The 13,393-nt window shown below is 37.8% G+C and overlaps 1 protein-coding gene across 1 annotated transcript in view; it reads right to left on the bottom strand.

Annotated features, from left to right (window-relative positions):
• Positions 1 to 484: 484 nt before the first annotated feature.
• hdac11 (histone deacetylase 11) overlaps positions 485 to 13,393 on the bottom strand; it is a 34,416-nt gene continuing 21,507 nt past the window's right edge. Inside the window, exons 9-11 of the mRNA XM_040116316.1 lie at positions 7,761 to 7,857; positions 5,083 to 5,261; positions 485 to 3,985 (exon numbers count right to left, since the gene is read on the bottom strand). Coding sequence (XP_039972250.1) covers positions 3,737 to 3,985; positions 5,083 to 5,261; positions 7,761 to 7,857 — 525 coding nt within the window. The 3' untranslated portion in view covers positions 485 to 3,736. The remainder of the gene's footprint in view (positions 3,986 to 5,082; positions 5,262 to 7,760; positions 7,858 to 13,393) is intronic.

The following is a 13,393-nucleotide window of genomic DNA, read 5'->3' as shown; positions in this document are numbered from 1 at the left end:
ATCACGAGCACGTGTTTCCTTGTGCATGTGAACGAAAATAAACAAAACCAAGACACACTCATAGTACAACCGTTCCATAGTGCTACTAGAGGTCTAAAACTTCACAGGGAACCTTTAACAATTTCACCACAGATTTGGACCAATCCAATGACCTACCTGTAAGATAGGTAAGAAAATTACCTGAAACTTCACTAGTAGGACGCATCAGTGAAGCTCAATGACATAGGGACTTTACTTAGTTATTTTCTGACCGAGTCACTGCAGTACAAGTATGGGATTGTCATTACATCATATGGGGCCGGGCTTTAGGAACACCCATATGAGAAAAGTAGTACTCAATGGAAAACGCAGAGAAATGCTGAACTATATAGCAGCAGCATTATTAACTAGGGTTTTCCAAACATACTATACTTTTAGCATGGGCAGTAAAAGCAACTCAAAGAAAAAAAAAAAGTATAACGGACCTTTTGTTGTTATAGGATTTATTCAATGTCTTTATGAATGCATAGATGTAGTTTTTAATGTCAGCAAAACCCACAAACACACCAAAAAATGTACAGTACAGCTTTGAAGACTTAAGTGTTATTTTTGGCACACAACATTCAATCAACTCAAATGGCTGACACAGAAACGAGCTGATGAGCTGGAATCTGGGATAGCATCAGGTATTAAAGAGGCCTGCATACAGTAAGTGATATATTCTGAGTCCTAATTAAAGGTAGACTGCACTAAACCTCTCAGCCGCATTCAAAAGCAGCACACCAGATCAAAGGCTTTATCTAATTAGAACTGACACCACTAATATGGCCCGCCTCTCACAGTTTCATTATGAATGTGTCCAAACAGCTTCCTGGATAAGCACCAAACACTGCTTTTCATGCTGTTCAAAGATAGGCGTTTTAATCTTTTAAATGATCATGCGTCTGTGCTTTGGCTCTAACTTTTGTAACTTTTTTTTTTTAAACAGTAGAGTGAAGCCAGAGCAGCAGAAGATAATGAATGTGAAAATACATTTGAAAATCATTACAGCAACACCTGCCAGCTGCCACTTCAGGTCCACTCAGCTGCAAAACGGAAAAACACATCTCATGTAACGGCAGACAAAGTCCACGGAGGATGTGGTTTTATTATTAAAAGTACCCCTTGGCCACATTCACAGTAATATTAACGTCTCTTATAATTTGGTCAACAGCTTTGTCTTGTCTAATTCTTATCCCTGAGCTTTCTTACCAATCCTAACACAGGATATTATCAGGCCAAAGTCAACAACTTTGTCCATGTGTGTATTCCACAACTAGAGGTACTCAGAAGCCAACAGTACATGTCTCAGTGTACTGTGCAACTTCAAAATGTGAACACGTGTGCAACCGTCCCTCTTTCTGCAACTACTGTACTCCCCCAGGTTGTTGTTGTAATTTGAGAAGTCAATTAGCATGGCTAAAGCTGCCCTACACAAGATTTGAATGTGAAATACACTCATTAATTTAACCTAAATTACATAGTAGGGCAGAGAAAAACCTAATCGCCTCAAAAATGTTAAAAGCAACTGAGACGTCATGGGTTTGGCTTTTTCAAGAATGAAAACCTTGTTTTATGGGGTTTTAAGCATAATTACAATTGATTACAACTTGGGTATTTTTTTGTTATTTTTTTTATAGTTTTCATGATCATTTGTATTGTTTATAATGACTTTGTACTAAAAGATATTGCTGACATCTGGGAACAGGCCGATATTGCTACAACAAAGTCTCATGGGGTGAGAAACACAAGCAGTCAGACAATCAGGCAGTGACACATGTCCTAAGTAAGCCAATACTGTATCCAGATTATTTAAATCACTTTATTTGGGGGTTCACCCAAAAGTGAAAGTGAATGCCAGTTAAAAGTTGGACCGTAAACCATGATGGATGTTTTTAACAGATAGGTAAGTATTTTACCATTTGCATATCCTTACATTGATTTACAACAACCTGTACAGCTGCATCACCAATTTTGTGGTCCCTTTTCTGTTGCTGTTTTTCCTGAATGTTGCTAGGTAGCTAGCTAGCTATGTAGTAAATTGACTCCCCATTATGAATCGCACCTACTAAACTCCAATAAGTCAACTGTTTTTCCATTAGGTAACAACCATTAATGACCACTGCACCTGGCCTATTTAAATCACTAAACAAATCAGTAAGGTGGGCAGTGATTCAGATGTCTGGAACTGGGCTATGTTTGTTTAAAGTCAGTCTGAGCATCGGGCCACTTTTCTTTCTTGCCCAGTCACAATTGTTTTGGTGGTATCATTGCATTCTCGGATCTAAATTTACTTGGTGAATACAATGTCATTAATAGCAAAATAAATGAAGAAGAGAAGGGTTAAGGCCCATACCACATAACTGCAACGTCCACAGTTGTTACAAGTTGTACCACTCTTTCTCCCCGTTTACTGTCTCTCTCACACTGATCCACCAATATGCCTTGTGAAGCTTTACGTTAGCATTAAGGGGTTATATCAATATTTTATATACTATAAAAATAAGGAAAGAGTGCACTAAGGTTTTAGTTAACTTAAAACATTATTCAGTACAGAAATTGAAACTAAAATGGCTTAGTTAATATTACACACACACAGCTGCTGCATAAATCATATGGATCCAAATTTTTAAAGATCCATTTTGTCTCCTTTTACACAACTACTGTATGTGTAAAAATCATTAGGGGAGTTCTGAATGCCTCACTACAGCAAACCAATCAGAAGGAAAACCCTTGAAAAGCTCCACTGGACAGGCCTGCTCTTTAATCACTGACACTTTCCAGTTTTTGGACTTTGAAGTCTAGACGACTGGAACACAGTAAAAAAAGAACATTGATATTCAGGAGCATAGGAATGTTGGACTTCTTTCACCATACAGCAGTTAACGTGCTCAGAGTCACTTGTTTTAGTGTTAAGACCGATGGGACAAAACATTTTAGTACCTACAGTGAAATTATACTGGGCTCCCTGTAAACATTAACTGTAGACATCAAGAGTGGATTTAAAGCACTGAGTGCATTACGTACAAAAACCCATCCAGTGGTTGAACTCGATTAATCAAACACCATTAACTCTATAATGATTACAAAGTTATCCAAAGAAAAACACAGGTTAATACTAGAAATGATAAAACAAAATTCTAATGAGGACTAAATAAGACATTAGGTTCTGTAAGAAGGTTAAACATCACCATTAAATTATGTTTGATAGTTACACTTTTCACCAGAAGTTATCTTTACTTTTCACCTCCATAACCATACACTGAGATGGGGTAGTTAATATATTTAGCATGTATGTGTAGAACATCAAACCTCTGCACCATTTCATGGACTATTAACACAGAATATCATATCCTTCACAAATGACATCACATTTCCTGAGATAAATTATAATACCTCTCTAAAACGCAGCCCTGAACAAATACAGACCCACCATTCTCCAACTGATTATAATTTAAACTCTTTTTGTTGCATGTGAGAGCTTATGTAAATCTGCTATAGTCAACAGAGTGCTATTGTTTCGGTACAGTTTTAGTTTTTGAATGAGAACTTCCAACTTATACAGAAAAATGTAAATATTTTACAAAGTTTGACAAACAAAAAACCCCCCCACCACATTCCTTACATTATCACTGCTTCTGTCACACAATAACTGCACAATATAAAGTTACTTTACTGCCTTCAAATGTCACAGCTGTAGAGGTCACACCTGTGACTGTTAGACAGCACTGAATGTGGATCCTGCAGGTCCAGAGCTGCACATCATACTGGCCACTAGCGATGATGACCCCTCCCCTTCCCCCTCCAGAGCCTCTGCTCCAATCAAGCCCTGCTGGTGTAAGTTAAGAATGGAGTCGGCAATGATGCGAGCTGTTTTTTTCTGGTATCCCCCGGACGTTACCATGAGTATAGGGATGCCCCGTCGCCTCGCAGCCCTGAACACAATCTCATCTCTCTTTACAATGCCCTGGCAAAGAGGAGGAAAGAAAAGCTGTCAGTCTATCCACGGCTTCGGATAGTACTCATAATTCCTGTGAATTCTGTGAAACTGCTGGCTAACGTTTCTATCTATGCTGCCTTCCTCCCCTGAGGAGGGAGGGGAGGCCTGGAAGAGGCCTGACTGTTTCCATATCTCACTGCTCCACTGTGGAGCAATAAGCCTCTCAGGGCGACACATATGGGTGGGACTGAAAAGAAACACAAAACCCTGTTTGTCTAGGGATTGAGAGTGGGAACAGCTTGTGTCAAAAAAATCTCATTTATTATGGAGCGATAAGTAGCACGAGGACTGATTTTAAACAGTGTTAAGCCCGGCACAAACATATGTTAAACCAGAACTTTAAATAACAATTATTAAAGCTGCAGTAACCAATAGTTTTTTTTCAGGCCATTTACCAGCCCCAATCACAAATCAGCTCTGCAAAACACATCAGTGTACCATCCCCACTAACACGTTCCACAAAATCACCTTATTTGCTTTATTAATTTCTGGAATTTGCAGGATCACTGGCAGGAAATCTCTGTACACAGGAAGTAATAATCCAAATTTGGCTTATTCAGATCAGCTATAAGTATGCTTTCAATTCTCCTGACAATTAAGCTACATTAAGTGCTCACGTGATCTGACCCAGCTGAGGCTGCCAGTTCTATATTCATTCATTTTTCCAGCCATTACAGCAGAACAGATAAAAACTGTCAATGTTAGCCTTTAAGAAGATTTCTAAGGAGTGAACAGGGATGTAGAGTATTCTGCGGTTACTCTTCAACAAACTACATGCAACTAATAGGTGCATTGTAAGATACACATGGTACAGATTGGTGCCTCTTCCATCATGCAATGTTTAGGAACCTTTCTAACTAATGCAGTTGAATCCAACTGTCCTGCAATAGATCCTCCCTTCATAAAGGTTGCGATGTTCAGTTTTTGTTGAAATGGTTTAAGAGAGGTGTTGATTATATGATCATTTTGCGGCTTATCTAGTATGAACTGTAAAAAAATAAGCTGATCAACCTCCGCTTCCAGAATAATTTTATATCGAGTGTTAAACACAGCAGGTACAGTACCTGTGGTGATATGGAGAGTCCTCCAAGGGGATCCCCATCCAAGATGTCTGTCCCTGCATTATAGACGATGATGTCAGGTCGGACCTCATTCAGAGCTCCCTCAGAATGGAGCTCTACTTTCTGAAGGTACTCAGAGTCTTCAGTATCCCAGTCCAGCTCTACCTTCCTTCTTATGGCTCCTGAAATACAGACAAATCGAGACAAGATTGATGCATTCAAGATCCACATCATAAAGCCACAGAACATAGCTGCTATCAATAAACCATCCATTATGAAACAGTTGCATTCATGTTGCGCTCAATCCACAGGCCTGACATATAGACTAGTAATTGCTGCAGTATTACATGCAACAGAATTTCTTTACACACAGGCAGAGCAAAGAATTTCTGACTTTTTCTAACTTAATTGTTATACAGTCCTGTTTTAAATTACTGGCACCCCTGAATTTTAAGTACAGAATTTAGAAAATTTTCAGAAATAATTGCAAATGAACCAATTTTATATAATCATAAAATTTAATAAAATGTCCAAAGTTACTGAACAACAATAAAAAAGCTTTCATATAATGAAATAAAAAATACAGACATAAAATGTACGGTTGACAAAATTATTGGCACCCTGTTGATGAGTTTAAATTAGTGCCTCAAACAAAATAAAAGCCAAATAAGACTCAACTGTGCTTAATTTTCACTGTTCACATGACCTGAATTAACCAATGAATGGTGGTTTTACTTCATAAAAAGGGGCTGATTGTTTCCAGTTTCTTTTTCACAATGGCGAAGACAAGAGTCTGAGAGCATCAGAATTGCTATTATCAAAAAACATAAGAATTCCAAAGGCTAAAAGGCAGTCGCCAAAGATCTTGAAATCCCGGTTTCAACAGTTCGTAATGTTATCAGGACGTTTCACAGTCATTAAACTCTCAAGCTTCTAGGATGTAGCACTAAGAAGAAGGATTGTGGAAAAAACACCATGCATGTAAAGACATGTAAATAGCTTCAGGCTGACCTGGAGCAATCTGGGGTGGTAGTTTCAGCCCCTATCATACACCGCACATAAAATCAAGTAGGGCTCCATGGGCAAAGGGCAAGGAGGACCCCATTATTGAAATAAAGGCACAAAAAGGCCAGACTAATGTTTGCAAACACTTTCAAAGATAAGCCAGATTTTTTTCTTGGATAATGTTAATGGACAGATGAAACCAAAGTAGAGCTCTTTGGGAATGCAGTGCATCAGTTTGTTTATAGGCAACGAAATGAAGCCCATAAGGAAAAGAACACCCTACCTACATTAAAACATGGTGGAGGTCTTGCTGTCTCTGGTACTGGAGACATTGGATGTATCATAGAAATGATGAAATCAGAGGATCACCAAGGCATTTCAGAGGCAAATGTGTTACCAAGTGTCAGAAAACTAGGTTTTAGGCGACTACCAGCAGACAGTTGCAAGAAGCTTCTTGATGGCTACAAGAAATGTTTAGTGGCTTTCATTGTTGGCAAAGGTTCTTCACAATATTAGTGAAGGGTGCCAATAATTCTGTCTGGGGTAAGTTTTGTGTGTGTATTATTTCACTTTTATGCAAGCTTTGTTTTTTTCAATTTTCTTTTGTTCAGTAACCTTGGACATCTTATAAAAATATTTTGATTATAAAAATTGGTTAATTTGCATTTATTTCTTAACATAGTCTAAATTCTTACTTAATATTCAGGGTTGCCAATAATTTCAACCAGGACTGTATAAGGTTTAGGTACGAAATTGAGTTTCTTTTCTGTAGATTGCTCAGAAATGCAATAGTGCAGTAGTGCTTAAATGAATTAGTATATACATTTCCAATAATTAATGCAAATGATGCAAAAGGGCTAATTACGCGACCTTTATGTTTCAACGTTCAAACAGAACTAAGCTGCAAGAGCAGGAGAGAACAATTCATAAGCACGTTAAACAGAGTTCATGGTAGTTTTTCAAGCCTAGTCCTGCTATTTTTTCAAGATGACTTGAAAGAAAAAAGTGTCGAAAACTGTAAGCTTTGGTCTTTGAAGGTACAAAGAAATACATGCATCTTGTAGGAAAAATATGAAGCAGAATAAGACTCTGTGGTTTTTATCTTAAACAAGCCAGAATGTAAATGTATTTCCCTTTCATAAGGGGAGAGATGATTATAAAATTTCACAAATTCAATTAATTGCATAGAGAAAGACAACTAAAGAATGGGGAGTATTTTAAAGGTAGGACTGCGATGTGTCATCTGCAGAGTATTGTTAGAATTTGGGTTAAATGCTAACGTGTGGTCCCTGTTAGATCAGCTTTAATGTATTGACAGGTTAATTTGTATAAAAGCCATGATTATGATGTTGCATGGAAGGCTACGCGGCAGATTTTCTGCTGAGTGCTAACAGACTGAGTGGTATCACTGAGGGAAATCACTGCAACATTAAAGTGGCACTGAGTGACATCTAGAGGCTGGAACTGGTGGAAGCAGCCCTCTCTGTTCCAACCTCAACTGCCAACAAGGCATCAGGGGGAACGGAGAGCTTGTTTTGTCACCAGATACATCAGATTTGAGTACATGTGAACACGAGCACTGCACGGACTTGACTTACGTAATTAATGCCTCCAAAATTACTATGATATTTAAGGTTAAAAAGTTTGAAAAGAAAATTCATGGTGGTCTCACTCACTTTTGGCATATCCATCCCCAGGATAAATGTAGCGATTATACATATCCATGATGAACACTCGCCTGTCATCCATGAAGTCACGTTCATGTCCATTTCCCTATAACAGAGGGAAAACACAACTGTCATTCAGGACTTTGTCTCTGCTTCTTTACACACCATCCAACACTAACAAACTGAAACAAGTAACTGATTTTTCACTGCTGACAATGTGTAATGTGTCCAAAGTAGCAGATAACTCTCACAGCATTTTGTCAGTCCACTAAATCTCTTGACTTTGCCAAGGTCTACACAAGTGTCACACAGGCCCATTTGTTTACCTGAGATGCACTGTGCTGACTGACAGCACCAGATGAGGGATAAATAGTTGTCTGTAGGCATTAAATGTTAATATACCTGATAAAAAATTAATAGCTATTCCATCACTTTTCGTTTCCTTCGCTCAATTTGTCACCCAAAGTGTCTGGCTGCTGTCAGGAGGAGATTAGGCATTGTGCCAAGTCTAGTATTACTGAATGAAAAGCAGTATGTAAGAATGTATGGGACAAGCCAGGCAAATTGGTGTCAGCTGAACATCATGCCCAAGTGAGTGTATAATCCATTGTTGAATGCTATCAAAAAAAAAAAAAGGTGGTTGGTTCCACTTCAGATTTGAAGTTTTGATCAAGTGATATGATGCTGAACCCAGATATTACAGGAATAGCTCAACATTTTGGAATTTTAGGATTTGCTTTCTTGCAGAGAGTTAGATGAGATGATCAATACCAGTCTCATGTTTGTGTGTTTAGAATGGAGCTGGAGCCAGGAGGTGGTTGGATTAGTTTGGCATAAAGACTGGAAACAGGGGGAAACAGCTAGACTTGCTTTAGCTCTAAATTAAAAAACACGCCTACAAATACCTCTAAAGCTAACTAAATAACATGCTGTATCTCATTTGTTTAAACTTTAAAGAAACAGAAATGTAAAGGTGATCATTTGTGGTTTTACGGGAAGTTACATGCTGTAAGTATTTCTTAGCAAAAAGCATGCTGGAGCAGTGGCTGTCTGGAGTTTTCTTGTCACTATGTTACAATACAACCAGTGGAGACACTGTACAGAATGAAAGGAGGTGTTGCTAGGTGGATTTTTGAATTCTGAAAAGTGCTAGGTCACAGAATTCTTTCCTTGGTGAAGAAAAAACATTCACGACGTCCAGCCAGATCAAGAACACTCTTGACGGGGTAGGTGTATCATCGCCAAACTTGACCAAACTTGATCAAAAGACACCTTCCTTAATTTGAATACAGAGGGTTTGCCATAAGGTGCAAATCACTGGTAACACTCAAGAACACAAGGCCAGATTAGACTTTGCCAGAAAACATCTACACAAGCCTGCCTAGTTCTGGAACAAGATTCTTTGGACAGATGAAACCAAAATTAACTTGTACCAGAATGGTGGAAACAAAAGAGTATAGTAAAACATAGTGGAGGCAGCGTTATGTCATGGACATGTATGGCTGCCAATGGAACTGGCCAATGGAGCTGGGCCACTGGCGTTTATTGATGATGTGACTGCTGACAGAAGTAGCAGGATGTATTCTGAAGTGTATAGGGCTGTACTATCTGCCTAGATTCAGCTAAATGCTGCAAAGCTGATAGGAATGTGCTTCACAGTACAGATTGATAATGACCCAAAACATACTGCGAAAGCAACTCAAGAGCTTCTCAAGGCAAAGAAATGGAATATTCTTCAATGGTCAAGTCAGTCACCTGACCTTGACCCAACTTATCATGCTTTTCACTTACTGAATACAAAACTGAGGGCAGAAAGACCCATGAACAAGCAGCAACTAAAGGTGGCTCCAGTAAAGGCCTGACAAAGAATCTCAATGGAGGAAACACATGCATTTGGTGATGTCCACAGGTTCCAGATTTAAGGTGGTCATTGACTGCAAAGGATTTTCACCTAAATATTAAAAATAATCCTTATATTTATAATAATGTTGGTTTGTCCAATTACTTTTGAACCTCTGGAAATGTGGAACTATTTATTAAAAAATGCTGTAATTTCTAAACGGTCAATTAAATACTTTTCTTAACCCCCTTTAATTAAAGCTGAAAGTCTACACTTCAATCACATCTTGATGACTTCATTTCAAATCCATTGTGATGGTGTAGAGGCAAAATTACGAAAATTGTGTCACTGTCCAAATACTTATGGACCTAACAGTATATTATTAATCTGATGTTTATTTTTTATAGGAACAAATATACTACATGAACCAATGCCACATACCAAATCATTCACGAGCACCAGATCATTCATGAGTACATGACTACATGACTGATCTCTCTTTAAAAACTGCTTCAATATGAGTTTATTATAATCCCAGTCATGATTCAGTTTGAGGTTTGTGGGTGGAGAGTTTCACATGTTTATCCCCCAAACAGAAAAAGCCATCTGTCCAAATGATGATTGCACCTCGTGTTACCAAGCTAGAAACGCTAAAGGAACCACTGGGTCATTTAGCATTTTTGGAGCCTGCTTATTTAGATGTTTGTAGATGAGTATAATATTAGCAAAACTGATGAAAAGAAGTTTAGACTGAAAGTTGAGTCAAAATAAGAGAATATAAAACTATGTCTGGGGACAAACACTTTATTAAGGTGCTGCTGCTGCAACCAGAAGCTAAATGTTATACTTTTTGCCTCACCAATCTACAAAATATTTAGAAAGTAGTATCTCCATTTTATTAGTCAACCAACTGTTTCACATCTGGCGTGCAATGAGCTTCACAGCTAACAATTTTTTTTTACTAATGGATCAAAGTGTTGGATAAGTGGAAATTCTTCACTTGACCTCTAAATCATAGACTAAGGTGTTACAAAAATCATTAGAATCATCCTTGGTGGACAATAATGTCCATTAATCTGGGCTCTGTTTTCCAAAATCATATTAGGACTAAGATGATCTTCGCCAATCAAACCATTGTCTGATGATCTTGGATCCTGCATTTTGTTTCTGGAGTGTCCCTTTTCCATTTCATGGAATAGATAGGTAGACCTCTGTCTTAACAAATATAACAAACCACATCAACTTTGCCTTTAGATGCTTATGGAAATCTGGCCACTTTAGGTAGTTGTTGAGTTGCTTGTCTTCCTTTGTGCAAAGGTGTTGGCAAGACAGCTGAATGGACCAACTAATCAGCACTAGCATAAACAGCATATAAATGGACATTAGAGTATTCATTACTTAATAAATTCTATCAGCATCATAGGAACTGGGTTAATACTGATCAACAACTCCATCAACCCCCAACAATCAGTTTGTGCTGTGGGGCAATAAAAATATCTTTACCTCCCTTTAATAGTCAGTGATGTTAATTAGCATTTGCAAGGAAGTATCCCATCATCCATCAGCTGCCCGTATCACGATAGCTTTAGGTTAGCAATAAACAAAAATGAAATATGAGGGGGAAAAAAAACTAAATTATTTTATATTAGGGATGTGCTGGCATCAAATTTTCATTCTATGATTATTGTAGCATGTATTATTGTATCATATAGTCAGTGTTATCCCAATGAACTCTTCACATTAACTAACAGTTAAAACATCATAAACAAATTGACAATGTTTATGTCTCTATTCTATGCACCCATTCCTTGTTTTGCATATGTTTCCTTTGGATGTTAATATTAGTGAAAGAACCTAAAATTCCTAAACAATGCTGAACACTCATTTTATTTTCAGTGTTTTGGTCATCAGACCTTCCCTGGTCAAATTCATGAATTGGCTCAAATACTTGCTGGGGAGAAAGAGCTTTAAGTAAGTAGGTAGTGTAAGTATTACCTGCTGGGTGTTTATAATTAAGAGGCAGAACATTACAACATAATAGTGATGGACTATAGCACAGTTTATAATTAGCAGAAGCCACTAGCACCACTAACCTGTCTGCACACAATCTTCACATTACTACTAATACAAACAACAAGCAGAACTAAGCTGACCTGTGAAGAAAAATGTAATGTGTGTGATCTTGATGAAGGAGGTTTCCTCTTCAGGAGTCACATAAAGCGCCAGCTATCCTTCACTGAAGGACCAGGTTCCCTGGTCCTGCTGTGACTGATTTGTCTCTGTTTGACTGGTAAATGTAGTTAATCAAAATCAAACTGCTAATGAAGACAGGAAAACTGTACTGTGTTCACAGTGCCCTCTAAAAATAGTGATAAGCACGGTAATGATGGTTGAATATATTGTTAACCTTCAGAATAATATACATGGTATACTGTACTATTTCATGTAAAAGTTTGGCCACCACTGGACAAAAAGTTCTGAGATATTTTTGTCTAGCATTCACAGACTGTTTAAGATTTACTCACAGATTTTCAATGATGTTCCAGTCAGGGGACTGTGAGGGCCATTCCAGAAGCTTCAGGTTGTGTTTCCTGGAGTAGTTCATGGTGTATTTTGAGGACTGCTTTGGATCATTGTCCTGTCGTTGAAATGCTTTAGAGTTTCAGTTTCTTGACTGACTGCATGACATTTGCATCCAGAATTGGCTGATATTTAGTGGAATCCAGTCTTCCCTCTATCTCAGTGAGTTGCTTAGAGGAGCCCATGGTTGTTGCGTGTTACCAAAAGGTTTGAAGAGTCAAAGAATTTATCAAGCTCTGGAATTGTCATCTGCTGACAATTCTTGACCTGCCTTACAAGTCCTTATGAGTCAATTAAGGCCTATTGAGTTAAAGAGATATATTTGACAAGCAGAGAGGTGCCCAAGTCTTTGCACGTGCCACAATAATTGTTTCTTTTTTTTTAAATGAAATAAAAGGTAACAGTTCATTAAAATTGAAGATGGGTTCATTTTAGTATGTAATTTGTCCAGGGTGGCCAAACTTTTGCATTCAACTCTATACAGCAGATCTCTAGTCTATATAAAAGGTAATGATCAGTGTGGGTTTTGCATTGGGCTTCAGTTTGTACTATATGGATAAACCAACAAACTCATAATTAATTGAGGGCTCATGTAGGCTTACTTTAGACAATGACTGAATTAACATGTAAGTGAATGCTCTGCTCTACCTCTAAAGGACAGCCTGAGACTACAGGTTTTATGCTGCTTACATGCTTCCTGAGCTCCTGCTCCTGCAGTTTTATTAGTCTAATCCTCTCCCCACATTCTGTAATGTACAATAAAAGATTGTTGATTCACTTTCATGTGTTGGTGCCATCTAAAAGCCTTCACTGCAGCCTCTAAACAGGCCTTTCGTTCAGTTCTTTAAGACAGATATTTTCCCTTATCAAGTTAAAACATCCGTATTATAGATATATATAATAATAGAAGCATCAATCACTGCTTAACAAAACATAATCAAAAAGGCAGGATGACTACAAAAAATAGAACATTTTGTTTTTCATCTAAGAGGAAGAGAAGATGTTTTTTCTGAGTTTTTACCAGATGACAGGATGATACTGGTGAGGAGCGAGTGATGATCAACAGCTACAGTTTCTTCAAAGTCCTAGACAAACACTGTATACATGGTAATGTATTATCAATGTCAATTTTAACTCAGTGGTAATATTGGATTACTGAATAACTGATGTACATTTAGATACTGCACATTACAAAACTTAAACAAAACAAATCGAGTCTGTC

Source organism: Xiphias gladius, chromosome 21 (assembly GCF_016859285.1).
Source record: "Xiphias gladius isolate SHS-SW01 ecotype Sanya breed wild chromosome 21, ASM1685928v1, whole genome shotgun sequence".
Classification (NCBI taxonomy): domain Eukaryota; kingdom Metazoa; phylum Chordata; class Actinopteri; order Istiophoriformes; family Xiphiidae; genus Xiphias; species Xiphias gladius.
Note: the sequence above shows the minus strand (reverse complement) of the source record. Positions and strands in the feature narration are given on the sequence as shown.